Source organism: Podarcis erhardii (assembly GCF_964252035.2).
Source record: "Podarcis erhardii genome assembly, chromosome: Z".
In the NCBI taxonomy this organism is placed as follows: domain Eukaryota; kingdom Metazoa; phylum Chordata; class Lepidosauria; order Squamata; family Lacertidae; genus Podarcis; species Podarcis erhardii.
Window position 1 is genome coordinate 26689330 of NC_138504.1, and position 21952 is coordinate 26711281.

The following is a 21952-nucleotide window of genomic DNA, read 5'->3' on the forward strand; positions in this document are numbered from 1 at the left end:
CTGCTTGGGATAGAAGAAAAATTCTTATTTGGGCACCTGGTGCACAAGCAAGATACATTTCTGATGCATGTAACACTGGCTTCTTGAAAACCATGGTTTGCAAAGTGGGTGTTGGATAAGGAACTGGTTACTTATTCATCCTCACTTTCCAAGTCCACCCTAGCCATAGTTTATCATTTACAGCTGCATTTGATGGCAACCAAGTTCACATTGCAGACCACAATACTATACATCTGAGAGTAAGTCCCACATACATCAGGATTACTTCTGAGCATACATGTATAGGATTCCACTTCTAATCAGGATTTGAAATCAGCATTTATTTGAACTGAGTTTGCAAACCCTGGTTAAGAGCTTGATGTGGTTAGTGCTAGTGTAGACAAGATGCTAAGAACCATGAATGAGACCAATAATGGGTGGGGGGAGAAGTGAGTAGGTGTCAAAAAGTTCAAAGGGTGAAGAAGCAGACATCCCCAAGACTCCAGATATGCAAACAGGAAATGCCTGAACTTGATCATACCCCCAAATTGTAATGTAATCATAGAATCATAGAATTCACAGAGAATTTGATGTGTTCCAGCGGTTCTCAACCTGTGGGTCCCCAGATGTTGTTGGATTACAACTCCCATCATACCTGAGCTCTGGCCTTGCTTGCTAGGGATGATGGGAGTTGTAGTTCAACAACATCTGGGGACCCATAGGTTGGCAGGGAGAAAGAAAGAAAGAAAGAAAGCCATTATCTTGGAGAAGCCTAACACTAAAGCAGGAGTGACTAATTTTTTGGGGGCCCAATGTCAAGAGTTGCAAAAGTGGATGGTTTAAAAAAAAAAAAAGATTTGAAGGGGATCACAAGACGCTTTTGGCATTTACTTACACATGGAAGTGGTCAGTAAAAACATGTATTGTTATTTTTAAAGTAAGTGATTTTTAATTTAAAAATGACAAATGGGGGGAAGGCTATGGGGGAGCTACAAAAAACCCTTAAGAGCATAAATATGACTTGCAGGTCACAGGTTAGCCACCCCAGTGCTAACGAGTGCACACACACATGCTCCGTGGTAATGATACCTTGACATATGCAACAATTTTCAGAGAGATCGTTGCCAGGTAGAGAGAGTTCATTGCAAAATCCATCAGGTTCCACCAGTCGTGAACATACTCATTGAAGCCTCCGTCCCACATTTCTTTGATTTCGCCCCAGATAAAACCTAAGGAAAGAGAGTTCATTTTCATGAGACACGTTCCCTGGCCACCAAAGCAGAGTAAACAGGACGTTATGAAAACACTATTTAAAAACAGTGGCTCAGAAGCAAGATTCGGTGATCCCCTCATGCCACTCCTTTGTTTCTGAAAAAACATAATGATGCTGCTTTTAAGTAGTCTGCTCTGACAGGATGTGAAATATGGCTTGATGTGGAAGGACTAGTACAAGCATAAGTAGCTGAGCTGCCGCTTCAAATGGAAAAGGCTTAAAAGCCCCTGGAAGAAGCGTACATTTAACCGTTTTTATATTAAGATGGAAGTGCAGCAAGAGCAGTTTGCTTTGAGAAAATTCAGTTTAACTTTGAAAAAGGCTATTTGGAGGTGGGGGGGGAGGGATCTCTTTCCTTTTTTATTAGAGACAGTCTCTTTCCTAAGTTGTTAGAGACTGTTCATGCCACCCCCTCTTGACCCAAGCATAATAGAGGCTTTTGATTTCCCCATTTTGGCATTCAGGCTGCGCACTGGAGACGTGACAGTGGACCATGCTGAAGCGAGCCTTTGGTGCTCGGTTCCTGCAACTGAGTCATTGTCCCTTCTCTTGGTAAAGCCTCTGCCAAGCTAAGACCTTAAAGAGTTTCTGCCAGTTAAAGAGGGACAGTGGATGGTGAGATGGGCCAGTTCAGTGAGCCAGCTCTGTATAACGTAGCTTTACACACCATCCATATCTGTGTGTCCATTTATATCCCTTTTCAGCCCCATCAAATTCCATGCAGAGTCAATGCAAAGAGGGAGACTGGGACTACTCATCAGCCTCCCTGACTTTCATGTGCTAATTTTTTGTGTGCAAATTATTATATAGCTCCTTAGTAGAGCATCTGCTTTGCATGCAGGAGGTCCGTGGTTCAATTCCTGGTATCTCCGGGAAGGACTGGGAATGTCCCTGGCCTGGATAGACCAAATAGGCAGCCTCCTGTGTTCCTAAATGGAGTGTCTGCTCACCCTCCAAACATTGATTCTGCTTAGAATTTGAAGACCCAAAAAGGGGATGATATGATGCGCCACTACCAGTTTATTGTTTTTTATCCTATCACTACAGGCCTGAATATGCATTAATTGAGCTTTATCAAAATATAATATCAATTCTATCTACATTCGCCCAGCAAGAAAAAACAATGAACAAGACAAACAAATGAAACGAAAAGAAAAGGCACCCAGCCATGTTGGACCCTTCCATTTCCTTATGGTCACTAAACAACAGGGAAAGAGAGAGTTGAATCAATGAGAGGCATCCATTGCACTTGTTCCATTTGTGCAATGATTTTTGCTTGCCCTGTGAAACTTTGCATGCTCTCCTCCCTCTGTGCATCCCTTGCCCTCTATGGATCTGCTCCAGAGGGTTGGGGGAGCCCCCCAGAACAGACCCGAGGAGAGTGTGGCAGGGCAGAGGGAGGTGGGAAGGTTCATTGTACAAATGTAGATCCTTGTACTAATGAAACTTCTTTAGATGCATCCTGGCCTCATGAAAACTTAACAAAATCTTATCTTTCAGTTTCTTTTGAACTGTGATTTCAGTATCATCATCTTGCTGAGACTGGTTAAAGAATGTTTTATTTTTCTACCAAAATCTTCTTCTTCTTCTTCTTTTTCTTTTGCCTGTTCAAACAAATCAGTGGAGTGGATTCTGATGAAGAACCCCATATGTTACATTCACTGCGAGTAATCATTGTTAGAATTGTTACTATAGTTACTGCCATGCCGTCTGCATGGAACGTGACTGTTCTTTCCGTTTGTCTCCCTCCTTTTTTAGAAGGAGGCATTTCATATTTTCTCCCCCTCCCCCCCTTTTAAAGAAGGAAATACTTTTTTTTGCTATGAAACAATGCCTTCCCTCCGCAATTTAACCAAGAGCCCCACTATATCTTTCTTCTTGGAGACAACACAACCTGTTAAAGCAAGATTCAGGTAGGCAGCCATGTTGGTCTGACACAGTCGAAATAAATAAAATAAATAAATAAATGTCGAGTAGCACCTTAGAGACCAACTAAGTTTGTTCTGGGTATAAGCTTTTGTGTGCATGAACAAACCTAGTTAGTCTCTAAGGTGCTTTGTTGTTGTTGTTTAGTCGTTTAGTTGTGTCCGACTCTTTGTGACCCCATGGACCAGAGCATGCCAGGCACTCCTGTCTTCCACGGCTTCCCGCAGTTTGGTCAGACTCATGCTGGTAGCTTCGAGAACACTGTCCAAGCATCTCGTCCTGTGTCGTCCCCTTCTCCTTGTGCCCTCCATCTTTCCCAACCTCAGGGTCTTTTCTAGGGAGTCTTCTCTTCTCATGAGGTGACCAAAGTATTGGAGTCTCAGCTTCAGGATCTGTCCTTCCAGTGAGCACTCAGGGCTGATTTCCTTAAGAATGGATAGGTTTGATCTTCTTGCAGTCCATGGGACTCTCAAAAGTCTCCTTCAGCACTATAATTCAAAAGCATCCATTCTTCGACGATTAGCCATCTTTATGGTCCAGCTCTCACTTTCATACATCACTACTGGTAAAACCATAGCTTTAACTATATGGACTTTTGTTGGCAAGGTGATGTCTTCTCCCAAGAAGCAGGTGTCTTTTAATTTCGTGACTGCTGTCACCATCTGCAGTGATCATGGAACCCAAGGAAGTAAAATCTTTCACTGCCTCCATATCTTCCCCTTTTATTTGCTAGGAGGTGATGGGCCCAGTGGCCATGATCTAAGGTGCTACTCAACAATTTTTTAATTTATTTCGACTGTTAAAGACAAGATTGAAACAGTACGAAGACACCTGAAACAAAAGAGGCACCATCATTTTATTTACAACCAATTCATCCTTTGCTTGTTTGTTCCCTTGTAATCCCTTTTGTTTCCGCAGAGGTGTTTTGCACAATTTAAACTCAAAGGCAGAGACAGAGAGAGGGGCATTAAGAAATACTACCTAGTTAGGAGCCTGCTTGCAGGCAGGTGCTGTGAGCACGTTCTTTTACGCAATGACTAGTTCCCGCTGTTCTGGTGTTTCAACTCAGATAATCACTCTCAGCTTCGTTTTTAGAAGCTGTGCAGCTGAGCTGTAAGAATACAATGCAATGATTTGTCTTTTTTAAAAAATAAAAATAAAAATCAACCTGTCTTTTTATTCATAATTTCAGCTTGCCTGTAGGCAGATGCGGACCTAGGCTCCCTTGCACCCTTGACAAGGAGATGTATCGGTGCCTCCAAAACTGGGAGAGACCACGGACAAGAAACTTAAGGAGTTTACTTTTTGTTGCCATTCACATTATGACAATGACTCCCTCTGCTCCTCTCCTCCTCTTCCTCTTCCATCAGTCTATCTGCTTCTCTCTGCTCGGTCCTTTCCTTCTGCCTCTTTCCGCCCTCCCTTCCTTTTTCTTCCTCCTGCTCTCTCTGTCTTTCTTTGCTCTAAGCCCTACAGGGCACTCCACTCACACTTCTAATATTGCCACTGGCCCACTGAGGGGCCTGCTGCAAAGTCCCATAACAGCAACTGGATTTCTCTGCTGAGGCACCCAGAGGAGCCTGGGAACCTTGTCCAGCTGCCCAGAGCAGCATAGGAGTGGCCCAGGGAGTGCATGGATGGGAAGGTTCCTGGCCACTCCAATCCAGAGTGGAAAGACAGGATTTTTGTGCCCCACTGGGCCTGCACCCTTGATGGGGGCCAACCTAAATAACCCATAGGTCTGCCCCTGCCTCTAGGTCCCATGAGATCTATGTGAGATTAATTGCAATTGGGAGAATTAACCTTTCAGGGATATTTGTGTGTGTGGATGAGGCTTTCACACAGAGAGAAGATGTTCTCCCATTCAGAGTGAAGTTTTGTTTTCACCCTGAACTGGCTTTGTAGTGCCATCACATATTTGATTGGCTGCATCACTAAATCTGAGTGATGATGTGATGCTTTTACTCTGCGTAGCAGACAACATCAGTCCTTTTCAGAGTAGATCCACTGAAATTGATGGACATGTCTAACTTAGATACATTTCAGTGGGTCTACTCCGTATACAACCTAGCTGGAAAACTCTGTTTTAAAAATAATGCATCAAATGCATTGAACTAGATGACTCTTAGAAGGACTCCAAGGGTCATCTAGTCCAGGGATGTCTAGCAGGTCGATCACAATCTACTGGTAGATCCCCGGGTGGTTTTGGTAGATCATGGTTGATCGTTAGGTCCCTTTCCTTAGTGCTGGTAAAAAAAGAATCCGGCCCTGCCCCCTTATCCCGCCCTCCATTGTTGCACGATCTGCAGAACGGAAGACGGAGTTTACTCAGTGAGGCTGCTTGTTTCCCCAGCAATCTGTTGATGAGTGGCTGTTCCCCTTTCTCCCTTGAGCTTAGGCTTGAATCCTCAAAAATTGGGGCTTTCCTCCTGCCTAAAAAAAGTTCAACAACTTTGACCTGAACCCCCCCCCCAAAAGGGGGTAGATCACTGCCAGTTTTTAATTCTGTTAGTAGATCACAGTCTCTTGGGAGTTGGCCACCCCTGGTCTAGTTCAGCCCCCTGCAATGCATGATTTACAGCCAAAGTATCCCAGACAGATGGTCATCCAACATCTGTTTTAAAACCTGCAAGGAAGGAAATCCTAGCAGCTTCAGAAGCAGTCCATTCCATGGTTGAACAGCTCTTAACATTAGAAAGTTCTTCCTAATGTTTAGTCCAAATCTACTATTTTGTAATCTGAATCCATTGGTTCAGGTCCTACCCTCTGGAGCTGCGTAAAACAAATTTGCTTCATCTTCCATGTGGCAGCACTTTAGCTTGTTGAAGATGCCTATCATATCACCTCTCTCCATACCCAACTCCCTTAACTGTTCATCAAAGGGCTTGGGTTTCAGACTCTTCTACCTCATAAACCAGTTCTGCACTACTGGTAAGGACCAGGTTCAAGATAGTTGTTCCCCTTGTATCTTCCCGTAAAGCTGATCAGGCAACCAACTTACTCTTGCATCATCTGTGCCTTCGTATATGCTCAGGCGAGAAAACAAACATGGCACAGGTGCTGCAGGTCACTGAAGCAGCTCCCTCACTGTTCATGCCTCTTGTTCATGCCTCTTGCACCATGATGCAGACCTTGGGGTCTCCCGTCTCCAACTCTGCTACTAAATGCCCTTGCAAACACCCCTGTTTACTAGTCCTGCCCACAAGCTCCTGATAGCCTGACTCTTAATCACAGGCAAGTTGTTTCATAGCAAAAGTAGAGACTCAGAGGCATTCTTAACTTATTTTTGCAGCCATGGTACGGCTAGGCATGTTCCTGTCATAACAGACTATGGCTTATAGTGACATCAAATTGCAGCCACAATCTACAGTACATTTTCTTCACTGATATAGTTTAGTGTAGCAGCAAGGAGACTGAATCTGTCAAAATGTCTAGCGACCCTCTGTGCTTCCTGCATAAGGGTTTGTGAAGTGCATGAAATAAGCTGGAAATCTATATGTGGCTGGCTGTTATGTCCACCAAATAAAAGTGCTGCTGCTGGAACATTCTAATAATGCTGGGAGAGCATTCTTTCTTAGGCTGAAAGCTTGCTAATCATCCATGATGCTAATAGTCCAGGAGCTAATGACTGGATATGTTTTCCTCATAGCTTGAGTTCTCCTATATGCCCACAGCTGCTTTGAGGTCAGGGCAACTTAACCTGAAAGAGGCGAAGAAATATGTGTGTTTATGGAAGCATGCTTATTTGCCAGGCTCATCCTAATTAAGCTAATCCCCTTATATAGAACAGCAGGACAAAAAGAGACAATGTCACCATCTAGCACTTCATACCTGAGAAAGCTTAGCTTTTCACTCTTAACATTTGACTAGTGCTGCATACAGGTTGAAGTGGACATTAAAAAAATAATTCGAAGGAAAGGAAAAACAAAAAAGCCCACTTTGCCCACATGAATCATCCAGCTCACCCAGTAAAATGTTTTTGAGAGCTTTAGTTAAAACAACATCCATTATCGTTCCATTATTTGACCTTTGCGAAAATTATTATGATGAGTTATTTTAAGTGAGTGTGATGATCTCCATCCATCTGCAGAGGGGCTGTTTACAAAGGATGCACCTGTAGGAAAAAAATCTCCTACAGGGAAAGCTTGAGACAAAGGGGAGTAAATTTCCCCCTACAGTCTGCTTGCAGGCTTCTCTTAGGCATCTGGATGGGTGCTGTGAGAGCAGAATGCCACTGTGCCAATCCAGCATGGCTCTCATGTTCTTGGCAGCTGGTTTTCTAGGTGCAGCCCTTGGAAACAGCACCTGTGCAAATGTATCAACCGTATTTTACTGCATACTGGTCGCCACCTTGTAATAGTACCACACCCCTTTTTCAGACCCTAAAATCGGTCCCAGGGCATTTCCCACATAATAGTCACAGGGGAAATTGTGAGGCGAGATGGGGATCAGCATGGGGGCTCCTGAGGCGGTGAAGTTGGGAGTCTGGGTCCTGAGCGGAGGTACAGTATCTGGAGGAGGCAAGGCAAAGCCAATCCCGGGCTGCTGCTGCCATTGCCGCCACCTTGTGACGCATGGAGTTGAGAGGCAAGGAGGCAGCTTGGCTGTGGGGCTGACTGGCAGAAGCTTTCCAGAGATGTTACTCATTACCCACTGTTATTAGCTGTGAGGGAATGGACCAGGGACCTCTTGAATGTGAAACATGTGCTCTGTCACAGTGCTTCGCCAAGGTGTGACAGTGCAGAGTGTGCCTCACAAACTGTACTGTACACCATTTCACTGCTGCCCCTATAAATATTTTAACTCACTTGTACCACCTGGCTAACCCTAATCAGAAACACAGACTTAAGACAAATGAGGAAAAGAAAAGGAAAAAAAATATACCTATCTTCTTCCCTCAGCCCCATCCCAAACTGGTAGCAAAAACAGGGGGGAAAGGCTAAATCCAGTAGACTATTTGACCATTTGTCACCCGCAGAAGAAACAAAAGCTACTGATTTGGAAATTAAGGTGCTACACCTATTTGCATGGAAACAGCACCCCAAACCAAATTAATCTGCATGCAAATCCCATCAACCCTCACATGCTTTTGCATTCAGTGGTTTACCTAGAACCCAGGGGAGGATCATCCATTCAACGATGGTTGGAGGAGGTCCCTGCATGTGGAGGTCAGTCCTGACAATGTGCTGCGATGCCAGTAGGAGCATGAAGAGAAAGGTAAGGTAGGAGCCAGTGTGGCAGATAAACTTTATAAATGGCTTTTTGATGAACAGTCCCAGCCTGCTCTTAGGGGCAATCAAGTAGGCCACAGAAAGCACGGGAAACAGCAGTCCAATGGTGATGCATGTCAAGAGCTTGACCACCCAATGCTTTCGCCGCCATCCGGGAAAGCCATCATACCAAAGCGTCGCTAGCAGCTGCTGGCAGTTGGGCTGGGCAACAAACTGGAGAGAAAGAAAGAGGAGAGAGAAAGGGAGAATCTGAGAGAAACATTGCAAAGAGGGAAAGCAAGGGATAAGCACAAGAATGAAAGAAGAGATTTTCTGGATGATGAGCACAAGAGCACTCTCCCCTCCTGTGGTTTCCAGCAACTGGTGCTCAGAAGCATTGCTGCCTCCAACTGTGGCAGCAGAGGATAGCCATTGTGGGTAGTAGCCATTGATAGCACTCTCCTCCATGTGTTGGATGTGTTTACAACACAGATGCCCATGTAGGCAGAGACTCCAGCCTGCATTGTTTTCTCTCCCTCCCCCACCTCCCCACTGCCCTTTTTCCAGTATGGATGGCATGATGACCTACTGAGTGCCTGCTCAGTCTGTTGTCCAAGTGCTAATTACAGATGGGCAGCTTCAGGGGTTTGGGTTTCCCTTCTTAGAGTTCTTTCCTGGAACCAAAGAGCCCTTTCCCAATATAGGACTGAGCTTGACAGCTCTTGAAATAGAGGACAGTACTCAGTAAAGCAGGACACAAGGCCACCTAGATTGTGTCACCTGCAACAGCAGATGGATGTGACTCTTCTACAATTCCTCTCCCTGCATCTGTTCTCAGTGAAATGATTTCATTTTGCAGACTTGGCTCTGCTACTAAAACTTAAGGGGGTTCATATTTCAAGGAGGAAATCCTTTTAAGATTTTGCTTCCTTTTCTACTTTGTGCTAACCCAGAGGAAGAGCCATTAGAAAAAAACCAAACCAAACCATAACTACTTAAACTTTTAATCAAACTTTTATCTCGGTCTTAGTGAGAAAATGTACCAAAAGGTGTCATGAGCAGCAGGGATAGTGCCCCCTCCCCCAAGAACAGCAGTAGTCACTAAATGTGCACATCACAGCAGGAAAGCAATTGGATTGCTCTCTAGTCATTAAATGACATCCTCCATTGACTTAAGTTGCATGATTCTGGGCCGTCACTGGCAATAGGCTTTCATTTAAATATCATGACGCATTGTTTTTAAACCAAAGGGCATAATAAGAAAGAAAAAAGAGTGCATGAAATCACCATAAAATGAAAGCCAGCACAAAGGCAACCTAAGCAGGGTTATTTCAACCTTATGAGAAGCTTTTCCAGTTTTGCTTTTTCTACTAAAGAATCTGAGAGTCATTGACACAGTGCCTGGAGGCGGGGGCTGACCTAGAGCGGGCCCCTAGGAGGGGGCTTTTATATTCCTCCACACTCAGCTCATAGACTGCTGGGATAGCTCAGTTGGTAAAGCATAACTCAAGGGTTGTGGGTTTGAGCCTCATGTTGGGCAAATGATTCCTGCATTGCAGGGGGTTGAACTAGATAACCCACATGGTCCCTTCCACACTACAATTCTATGATCTTATGTGGGGCTCTGAGCAAGCTTCTGTCCTCTCATGTGGCTGGCTGAACATGAGCATGTGCAGATTGTTTCCTCTGAGCACTAGGGGAAGGGTTGCAGCTCAGTGGTAGAACATCTGCTTTGCATGTAAAAGCTCCCAAGTCCAATCCCTGGCATTTCCAGGTAGGACTGCCAGAGACCCCAGCCTGAAACCCTGGAGAATGGCTGCCAGTCAGAATAAGCAGTACTGAGCTAGATGGACCAATGGTCTGACTCAGTACAAGGCAGCTTCCTGTGTTTCTCTATCTGAAGAAGGACCACAGCTAAGTGGTCCTTGCATGCAGATGGTCCCAGGTTCAGTCCCCAGCATGCCAAAGTAGAGCTGAATGTGTCCCATTTCAGAAACCTTGGAGAGCATGGAGAGTACACAATACTCTCCTTGGGTCTGACTAAGTCTGAGGCAGCTTGCTCTGTTCCACATCAAAACCTTTGGGTTATAGGAAAAGAGCTTTGGAGAGTTGGGGTGTGTTTTGCAGACAAGCCTATGATCCCACACACAGTTCTTTCTTGAAATAAGCCTTTGCATGTCATGTTAGTGATAAAACCTGGCGCTGGCCCCAGAGCCACAGGCCTGATAATACTATGGCATCACCCCACTACCCTGCCTCTTCTCTTGTGATCATGAGCCAATGTGCTGCTGATGCTTTTGGTGTCATTCCCGACACTGTCAGTTCCGAACATGATTTTCATACTGTTCTATAATTTTTCCTCATTTGCCCTGGAAAAGGAAGAATGACTGCAAACATCACATCTATTATTCTCCACATGAATCTGCCATATGGGTCAGGCTTCACTATAAGCTGAATGTTTTGCGCAGAGGAAATAAGGAGGACATAGCGTAAGCACTAAAAAATGCTGAGCATACTTCATTTTATATTTCCTCCATCAATCATGCTTTGGGCAAACTGCATTCTGTTATAGCCACAGTTACATTTGCATCCCTAGCCCTTTCTTCTTTTTCTTTTAAGCGACAATGAAATTACGAAGCATTAATTATACATGTTCAATAATCAGCAGTGAGGAGATGATGTACTTTCGCCCTGTATCAAAGCAGCTACCAGCACCATCTTTTCTTTATTATCAGGCAGAGTTAGAAGGCTAGGCAAATCTGTTAAGCCATGACATTTTGGGCAAAAAATTATAGAAACTCAGCTCCCCCCACAACACTTTTCTTATGCTTGCAATTTCAAGAACCAAGATCAAGGAAAATATATTAAAGTGTATAATCCAGTAATAGTTTTGTAATGTTTGTCTGTATCTCTCTATCTTTCCATCTTTCCATCTTTTTAATTTTCCCGAACAACACTTTACAGCAAGGAAAGAAAAACATCAAGGATAAGGAAAATAATATTTCCCTGTCCATCACAATAGTTTAACTGAATGTAATTTAGGGTAGAAATCAACAATTTTGGTAACCCAGAAATTCCTAAACCCCTTTTTTTTCAAATGAAAAACAGAAAACCACCAGCCTTAGGCTATGATCCATCCTTCTGCAGATGCAATGGCCATACATGGAAGGATCACCATAGGGCTCATTAGAAAGCTGGTCCGCTCCTTGACATATGCTTGTAGGTGCATACAAAAAGAGGTTCATTATAGGGATTGTGAGATCTGTGTGTATGCCTTTGTGGTTATGCAAATCTGAACTCAGAATCCAAGTGTTTAGGACTGGGTGGACTCCATGACTCCTGGTCATTGGCCATGTTGGCTACAGTGCATAAAAATTGTTGAGCAAAACTTATGGCGGGCACTCACTTGGGTAAGACTAGTCTAGTAGGTGGCTTTGTACTACCCCACTGCAAGTAATGTCCTTCTTCTGTGTGAATATTCATGATTTAAAAAGTCACGCTTAGAGTCATGGTTTCTCCTACTTGCTATTGCAATTAGTTTTCCTCCCACGTGTTCCTTCAGGGTAACTTCAGAACACCACACAGCCTATCATATTTGGCCATGTGGTGACATCACTTTGATAAAATTGAGAGCAACTGAGAGTGAGGGAATGTTTATGAATAAGTGAACATTCTCTGTGAAAGGGAGCTGAAAAATCACGAAAGGGGGGAGGCATTTTCTGGTGCTGCTGAAGATCTTTGCAAACACAGGTGCCTTGGCACAGACCTTGTAATGTGCAGCTCAAGATATTGCTTATCATTTGGCAGACTGTGACACTTCTCAGGGTCTTACTTCCCTGATTTATAAACTATGAAAACACAATGGGTGAAGCAGGCAAAGCCATGGTGGGTGACTGCAACGGAATCACTGGGTATAGGGAGGTTTAGAATTCAGTGCATTCTCAGATTCCTGATTGTTCTTCTACAGACGTGACTTTACCTACCCCACACCTGACACCTGTTGTGGGATGGGAGATTGAAGCACTGTGTTACAGTGCCTTCTCTCCTTCTTATGACTGGTTTCAGAGAGCAACCATGGGTGATTTTTATTACCCCTCCCCTTGGCAGTTATGCTGTGAAGTGCTGAAGGTAATCAACTTATCCACAATGCTGTTTAACATCTATATGAAGCCACTGGGAGTGGTCAGAGAATGGTACCCTCCGCATGTTGATGATGCCTTTTGAATTTCGGGGTTAAGGATTTTGTAGGAGGTATGCAGTTTAATTTAAAATTGATTTGCCTTTTTTTAAGTGCAAAGATAAAGAAAGCAAAGAATTTAAAATGTAAACCATAAAGCACCATAGCCTGGAACGACAAAAGTTCAAAGATGCAGTGCAGGGAATAACAATAATGTATTAACTCATACAAAGCTTCCCATTACAAATAATAAAGCTATATAAAAATGAAAGTATTCTCCACCTCTGAGCTCCATCAATATTAAGAATAAAGGTTTCATAAAGTCTTAGATAAGCCAAATGTTTGCGCATACTGCTGGCACAGAGTGACTGTGTACCTCAATATTCATATAAGAAATATTCATATAAGAAATAAAACCATGCCATATAGAAAAACAACAACCAATGAGCCCCGCCCTTCAGATACTTTTAATTTTTGAGATATCTTTTCAAGAAGGGCAATTAAGCAGACTCTTCAGTATGCTGGTGATATTGCTGGAATCTTGGAGCTAAACGTTTTATAGGTGGTATGCAGTATACTTTGGCAGATGGATATATGTTCTGCATAGCATATAGGATGGCAATTTCATAGAGGCATGGGATAATATTACATACTTTAGACTTGGGAAAAGTCAGAGAGGGGGAAATGTGAGCAATGGTTTTATTAACTGAACTATTCAGGGGGACTATTGGATTATTACAAGATTGATTTAATTGCTTACATCTTTAAGTGCTTGCCGTCAGCGGCTCCCAGCTGGTTGCCCAGGAAAGTTTAAAGACAAGGAAAGGTTTATTACTGTCCTTTTTTATTTCAGACTTTACTGAGAGAGGCTGTAGAACCCAGCCACTTGGATAATGGAATTGTCCCAAGTGAATCTCCACCCCACCCCACCCCCGTCTCTCCCACTTCCTCATTCCTCATTCCTCATTATCTCCTCTACGGGTGCTGCTACGTGCCGTCTTTGAGCTCTTTGCTCTCCTACTTTTGAGGCTCGTTGGGTTCTGGGAGATGGAGGGTCTGGAATGCTTTCTAATGACAACACTTCAGCCAGCTGCTGCTCTGGTTCTTCCTCCTCCTCTTCTCCTATTATATCCCAACTTTCCCTCTCATCTGCCTCTGAGCTGTGATCTCCAGTAAACCTCTGTTGTAAATCTATACTGTCTTCCTCTTCCTCCTCCCTGGAAGGAGCAGGCTGGAGAGGCGGTCTCCACCATTCCTCCTCTGCCCAGTCCCTGACAGCAAAGGAGAAGGCTGAATTGCAAAATGAAACTAGAAGGGTTAGGAGAAGATAAAGGGAAGCGAAAGTTCCTGAGAGACTCCTGAGAGACCAGTTGCTGAGCTGAGCTGAGTAATGCTGACCAAATAATTAGATGCCAGGGCATGGCATAAGCATAGCTGTCAACTTTTCCCTTTTCTCACGAGGAATCCTATTCGGAATAAGGGAATTTCCCCTTAAAAAAAGGGAAACGTTTACAGCTATGGGCATAAGACTTATTAGAGGAAAATCTGTGAGATCTCATTCACATTTCTGCTTGTCCCGCCATTTTCCCCTGGAGAAAGCCACTCTTTACTAATGAATCGGAACAAACATCCATTGCGTTTTCCACAGATTGATGTTTGTTCTGAGTCAGCGGTAAAAAGCGGGTTTTCCTGGGAAAATCAGAGGGGAGGGAGGCAAATGGAAAACCACTTGGACCCATGCTTTCCAGGAATGGGGCAAGTGAAGTATGAAAAAGTCCTGAGAGTAGTAAGAACTGGTTTTGGTAATAATAAGGCAATCACAGAAATGAGGAAGTTTTGAATCTTGAATCCAGAGCGTGTAAATCTTTTGCTTTTCTTAGTTGTGACCTAGGAATTGTGAATTTGGGTGAAGATATTGAGTGATTCTTTTAAGTGGAAATCTGGCATGCCAGGCTATGAATAGTGGGAAGTGAAAATCAGGGGTATATAATCTGAAATGGCTCAAGGCCTCAATACCTTAAGGGCTGCCTCTCCCCATACAAACCGTCATGGACCCTGTGCTTGTCATCTGACGCCGTTCCCTGTGTCCCTCCTCCCTGAGTGGTTTGGAGGGTATCAACACGAGAACGGGGTTTTTTCTGTGGTGGCTCCCCAACTGTGGAATGCTCTCTCCAAAGAAGTTCACCTGGCACCTTCATTACATGTCTTTAGGCACCCGGCAAAAACATTCCTCTTTACTCAGGCCTTTGGCCATTAAATAATATATGGTTTGTTAAAGCGCTCTCTCTCTCTCTCTCTCTCTCTCTCTCTCTCTCTGTGTGTGTGTGTGTGTGAGAGAGAGAGTGTGTGTGTGTGTTGTTATTACGATTGTTTTATTATTATACTATCTGTAGTTATGCTTTTTATTATGTTTTTATTATTGGTGCTCTTTAAAACGTGCAACTGCATGCAAAAAACAGGCATATCAGAATAAATTCTTACTGAAATGCTATGAATTTTCACGAGGACTTTAAAAAAATCACAAACTGATGTGGAAATTTTTTATTGGGTTGTTTTTACTGTACATTGAATTGTCTTTGAAATGTTGCTTTGTATTACATTCTTTTATTGTGCATGGCCCATGATATTATTTTAATTAGAGGCGGCATATACTTCTTTTAAAATGAAATAAAAAGTGATAAGCCTAAACCTTCATTATTCAAAATTTCCTCATAATCCAAAACTTATAACATTTCCTTCCATACACTGTTCTGGTAGTGAAATTGTGGATAATAAATGGTCCTTTCCTCTTATTCAAACTGTTCCAAGACAAGCCAAATGTTTTGTGTGCCCCTGAGGCCATCAGGATGCATTACATACATCAATTGTGAAAGTATTAATCTACCTTAGAGTCCTTCATGCCTCACAGTGTTTCGTAACGTGTGAAAATGGCTTCCCGGAGGAGGAAAGACTGCAAAGAATAATGAAGACCATAAAGACTTCCCTGATTTCATAGCTTTAGAGCTAAGACTGAGTACTGACCTAAAGCTTAAAACAAAAATATGTGGGATATATCCAGCCTCATTTTCCCAACATGCTTAACTCTAATTAATGCATGAAGGTGTTAAGACCATAGTGTAAGCTATCTTGTCAGGCTTACGTGGCTAACAAACCCTTGCCTTGGGAGGAAGGGTTACTAAAGCCTTTTTCCACAATGTGAACCAATCAGTATGGATGTCTGGACTGGTTTCTCAAAGAACCAGACTGCATGGCTTTAGCAAGACATCTTTGTGTTTTTATACACATAATTTAGAAGCTCTTACCATTTTTGAAAGTAAGTTGTACTGCCTTTCTTTTCTTGGTGCTGTATGGGAAAGCACATGAATCTGACATTTGAAGAGTTTGTAAGTAAACCATTTTTAACCTACCAAAAGTGTGGTCTCTTTTTTTGCTAAGGAAAGTGGGGAACTTTGGAAAGAACCTAGAAGAGGATATTTTAAATGTGTAATAACCTATATTTCCACACTTTACTTTGTTGCATGTTTTATGATTTTAAATTGCTTAAGGTGCTCTATCTCACCAAAGAGTGCCTGCTCCAAAAAACTGGATCTAGGCATCCAGGGAATTCTCCTTTTATTCTTTAACCAAATTACCAAAAAAAATAAAATTTTTAAAATATCAACAAAATGAGCACTCCTGAAGATGACAGTTGAAAGCATTGCTCAAAGAAGCACGAGTGCTATTGAAAACTCTGCACAACCCATTTGCTTGCTATTTAAATGAGATGAAGGCTAACATCATTGAATACTTCTGCCCCAATACCTTGTTGTTTCCTGTAATATTTTCTCAAAACACTGTTTTCTTGGAACTAACTCACAAATCACAGCAGGCAGCCTCTTATGCATTAGCCTTCCAACAGGAAAGAGAGGCTGACCCAATCTGAATTTGAACAACATGTTCTACTAATGCATGTGCTCCAATTGTTCCTATATACCAAGGAAGTGGCCCTTATTTTCTTGTACCTTGAAAATGATGCTTTGGGGTGCATGCACATGTATGTGTTAACATGCACAGGGATGAACTAGAGTCGATAAGGTAGTGTAGCTCAGAGGAAGAGAATATGCTTTGTAGGCAAGTCACCTCCAGTTAAAAGGGTAAGGGAGCAGGTGATGGCAAAGACCTGTACCTGAGACTCTGGAAAACTGCTGTCAGAGTGGACAGTAATGGACTTGATGGACATATATTCGGTTACAGTAGAATTCTGCTTCTGATTCCACCCCTTCCCCCTGCTCCCCACATGCTGCTTCTCCCAGTTTCAGGGTGGAGCATGATGGGCAGGGAGAGTGGCAGGAAGACTGCATGGTAAAATTGCTATCAGCCAAGTGGCAAAAGCCCAGGTTGCATTCAATCATACTTGAATTATACTCAATTATACTTATGTGGTGCTGTTGTCTAAACCACAGAGCCTAGGGCTTGCTGATCAGAAGGTCAGCCGTTCAAATCCCCACGACGGAGTGAGCTCCCGTTGCTCCGTCCCTGCTCCTGCCAACCTAGCAGTTGAAGTAGATAAATAGGTACCACTCCGGTGGGAAGGTAAACGGTTTTTCCATGCACTGCTCTGGTTCGCCAGAAGCAGCTTAGTCATGCTGGCCACATAACCCGGAAGCTGTATGCCAGCTCCCTTGGCCAGTAAAGTGAGATGAGCACCGCAACCTCAGAGTCGTTCGCAACTGGACCTAACGGTCAGGGGTCCCTTTACCTATACTTAGGAATAGACCCACTGAAATTGATGTCCCTAAGTTAGCCATGTCCATTAATTTCATGAGTCTAATCCGAGTATGGTTGTTGTTGGATACAACCTCATGGCACCTGATCCTGAGATTCAGTCCTTCCCCAGAGAACCTGAGAAAAAAGCTGAATCCTGAAGATGAGGTGAGGGGAATCTGCCTTCCCCAAACCTGGTGCCCTTGAGATGCTGTAGAACTATTGCTGTAGAACTTCATCCCTGCCATGCTGGCTAGTGCTGGTGTGAGTTGAGTCAAATGACATCTAGAGGACACCAGGTTGGGAGAGGCAGGTAGTTCTGGATTCCATTGTGCCTGCATCTTCATGGGTTTGGAGAGTGCTGCTCCACTTCCATCTTTCCTGTAGCCAACTATCCAGATAATAACTTTTGCTGACTATTAACAGGTGGATGCGAAAGAGCCCTGCCACTTCAGAGCAAAGGCCCATGTCTTCCAGCATCATGTCTAGCATTGTAAGCAGCTATCTCCACAAAGCCAACAAGCTGGACAAGAATATGATAGTCTTCTCCTGTGTCTGCTGCTTAAAAATGTTATTCAGAGGTATATTACTCCTGGGCCTGGAGGTTGCATCTAGTCTTGTGTTACAGTTGCAACAGTTTTGTAATACAGTCGTACCTTGGGTAACAGATGCTTCAGGTTACAGATGTTTAGGTTACAGACTCCGCTAACCCAGAAATAGTACCTCGGGTTAAGAACTTTGCTTCAGGATGAGAACAGAAATTGCGCAGCGGCAGCAGGAGACCCCATTAGCTAAAGTGGTGCTTCAGGTTAAGAACAGCTTCAGGTTAAAAACGGACCTCCACAACAAATTAAGTTCTTAACCAGAGATACCACTGTAAACTCAACTTGGTCCATTGTATAATCACGCATTCTCTCCCCCCTTTTTTCAATTTTTAAAGCAAATTGCTTCAAAATCCAGTGCAGTATAGGCTATTGGCAAGTAAATGAATCTTACAGGGTTGGGAAGGTTCCACCATCAATGAATATCTTCAGCCAAATATGGGAATTTGCAGGCCCTAAAATTTCTACAGTTGTGATTGCATTTAAATGTCCTTAATTTATTGCCAATATCTATCTATTTCATGCTGGTTCATCTTAGGAGGAAAGAGAAAAGGTAGATGAATACTAGAGATGGGGAAGAAATTTGATTCAGTTCGCATTTAAAGGCAAATATTATTTTTACTTCCTGTAACAATACGCAAACCAAAATGCACCCGTCCTTTGAAATCTGGAACTTTTCTGAATTTTGCAGTGCTGTTCTCCAGACAAGTAATGTGTATAAAGATGCATATGCTGCGGTAAAGTATGCATAGAAATGCACATATCACATGAACTAGCTTAGGAAGTGCATTGTGTTAGGAGAATTGCTTTGCAAAAATGTGTATACCAGGTAAAATAACACACAAAAATGGAGAAACTAGGGTAAAATTGTGTTAAAATGCTGATGCATTTTCATGAGGATTTTTTTTTAAAATTGTAAACTGTTGTGAAAATGTGGGGAACTGAGGGTAGGATTGGAGAAAAAAGGGAGCTCAGAGAAAGCCAAACTGACAGATTAACCCATCCCTAGCAGAGACAGGGGTGCCTCTCAGGTCCAGGGCCCTGTGGCCCATGAGGCCACCAAACACCACTCAAATGGGACAGATGATGAGGCCAGCAGCTGGGCTGCATGTTGAGGCCCACTGGGAGCTGGCCTATTCCTATCTCTAAAAACATTGTACAGTATAGTCAGGGAATAAGCAGTTGGGCACATGCCAGGTTACAGATGCTCATTTTATTATCTTATTCCATAACAAAATGGTGCTGATTCCCAAGTAAATGTGCTTAGCATCAGGGCAACAGAACCAAACAAACCCAATGTTATTCCTGTAGTCATGCTGTTGCTAGGATTAAAACAAGTTTTAAAAAATGTGAAACTGTACAAGTTCGGTCTATTATTTTTAATTTAAAGATTCTGGGTTTTTTTGGTTTATTGTTTGCCTCTAACAGCAGGAATGTAGTAAAAGTTGTAGCCCATGCCGTGGAGGTGGGCAGTGGGGAGGGAAAGAAGACTGTGTGCTTCACAACTAAAGCAATACAGTGGTACCTCAGGTTACATACGCTTCAGGTTACAGACTCTGCTAACCCAGAAATAGTACCTCGTGTTAAGAACTTTGCTTCAGGATGAGAACAGAAATCGTGCTCCAGCGGTGTGGCGGCAGCAGGAGGCCCCATTAGCTAAAGTGGTGCTTCAGGTTAACAACAGTTTCAGGTTAAGAACGGACCTCCGGAATGAATTAAGTACTTAACCTGAGGTACCACTGTATGTGTTTGTAAGGCATATGCACACACAACTGAGGTTGGAGAGGATCACATTATTATCTCCCAACCTGCAGACTGAAATAATGTGGGAATAATGTGGTCACAGGGCCACACAAGCTTGCCCCACCCCCTGTTTCAGAATAGTCCTGGTCAATGCATGTAGTGCAATGACCCAGTAGACTTGAGGTGGTAGATGGAGGATTTTGGATTACAAGCAGAAAACTCCAGTCCTGATGCAAAGAGAAAAGAGTTTCCAGCCCAATCCCCTTTTCCAACAGTTGTTCTACCATCTTGTCCTACTTTATAGGAACAACATAAGAACATATGGAGATGCCTTATTCTGAGTCAGATTATTGGTTCATCTACCTCATATTACCTACACTGACTGGCAGTGGCTCTCTGTCAGGAGCTGGAGTCTGGCATAGGTCAGAAATTAAACAATAAAGCACCTGATGTCAAGTGAAGTTAACTCTATATTCAAAGAAACAAACAGCTCAGTTCTAGTGGTCACAGTGACCCTTCCCAGCAAGTATTGCCCCAATGAAGCAGTTGCAAGGACAGAGGGTCACTGCCTTCCCACTGCCCTCTAAGATTCCTCCCCTGGGTCCAGCAACCTGAGACTCCTTTGTCTTGTCTCTCTTGGCTCAGCACTCTTCATTCCTCTATGTAATCTGGGAAACTGGAGGAAGGGGAGCTGGTCACAGCAGGGAAGACTCCCTGGATTCTTCAGTAACCTGCCTGCAGACTGCCTCTTGACCCCCGCCTCCTGCTTCTGCTTCTGGGACCACTCTGCCACAGTCCCTTCCTGCTTACCAGACCTTGTTACCTCTCCAGCTTCTGACACCTCCTCCTCCCAGTCTGTTCCCTCTTCTCCTTCTGACAACTCATCGTCATCCTACCATCAATCTGAGCCTTCTTCCCCTGGGGGCTTCTTGGGGGTTTCCTCCTCTGCATCCAGCCAGTCCATGCCACTATCCATGGTTATGGGCACGGGGCATTTTCACTCCTACCTGGAGCTGTTGGGGATTTAACCTGGGCTTTTTGTATGCAGCGTGGATGCTCTGCCCTGACCTACAGCCTCTCCTCTTGACACTACTTGCATTAAATGTGTGTGTGTGTCTTCTCTTTCCTCCCTGCCATTACTAACACCAGCAATCATGTTGACAGCAGCCTAGTTTTCTTCCTCCTTTCTGTCCCCCATGGACAAAGCACTTAATGATATCATGGCTCCGAAAATGGGTAAGCAGTTCTCGCCGTGTCTGGAGTCCATGCTGTCTCATTTTGGGCTGGGTGAATCATAACTGTGAAATGACAGATTGATGGCCATTGCAAGAGGACAGTGTGGGTGGTGGGGTGCAGAAGCAACAGGGGATTATGACAAAAAAAAACCAAAAAAAAAAAACCCACAGAACAAAACAAAATGAAAAACACCTGGCAGCAATGAGAACTCCACTACTGCAGCCAGGAATTGTAACAATTCCTCTGACCGAAATCCTTAATGGGCTTCTGATGAATCAGTCTCCTTGGCTCACCCTTTTCCTAAAGAGAAGAGCCACGAGATCATTGTGTCTCCTTGTCGTTTGCAAATGATGATCCTGATCACCATTCCAATTTGGCTGCAGAAGAAAGGACTTTCACTGATATATTTTTTTGTTTGTTTTGTTTGAAACCTATCATTCTGAAGCTTATTTTAATAAATGCTTTTGCATTTGTAAACAAGCCTGGTGTCAGCAGATGGCAACCATGGGTAACTGCCAAGGACCCAGTGCAACGGCAGGACCCACTGCTGAAGCCTGCCCTGGAGCTCCTATTCAGCAGCGGCTGGGTCTGGGAACCCATATTTTGATTCCTCACAAAGGATTTGAATTTAGGATTATCATTGCAGCAGAACAAACTCCCTTGGAAAGTGGTGGGCTCTCCCTCATTGGATGTTTTAAAGCAAAGATTGGATGGACATCTGTCTTGGATTCTTTAGTTGTGATTCCTGCATTGCATGGGGTTAGACTAGATGACCCTTGTGGTATTTTCCAAATCTGTGATTCTATTGTGATCATTACATAAAAATATTTCTTTCCTGAATTTTCCTGTCATATATGCAGAACACATGCTCAACCACTCAGCTACAGCATTGCCTATCTAACTCAGTATTACATACTCTGACTGGAAGCAGCACCCTGGGGTGAGGACTTTCCCAACACATACTCCCTGCAAGGGATGTCTCTCCCCTTTAGCATTTCATTCCTAACAAAGGTATGCTGCCTGCAGTGATCTTTTAGTACAGTATTAAATCTATACATACTTT

The 21952-nt window shown here is 43.5% G+C and overlaps 1 protein-coding gene across 5 annotated transcripts in view; it reads right to left on the minus strand.

The window, feature by feature from the left end:
• The window catches only part of TRPC5 (transient receptor potential cation channel subfamily C member 5), a 172693-nt gene that overhangs the window by 49802 nt on the left and 100939 nt on the right, over positions 1-21952 (minus strand). For all 5 annotated transcript variants that reach the window (XM_081846960.1, XM_081846957.1, XM_081846959.1 and 2 more), the window contains 2 exons: positions 8286-8622; positions 1069-1208 (listed from right to left, as the gene is read on the minus strand). In XM_081846960.1, coding sequence (XP_081703086.1) covers positions 1069-1208; positions 8286-8622 — 477 coding nt within the window. The remainder of the gene's footprint in view (positions 1-1068; positions 1209-8285; positions 8623-21952) is intronic.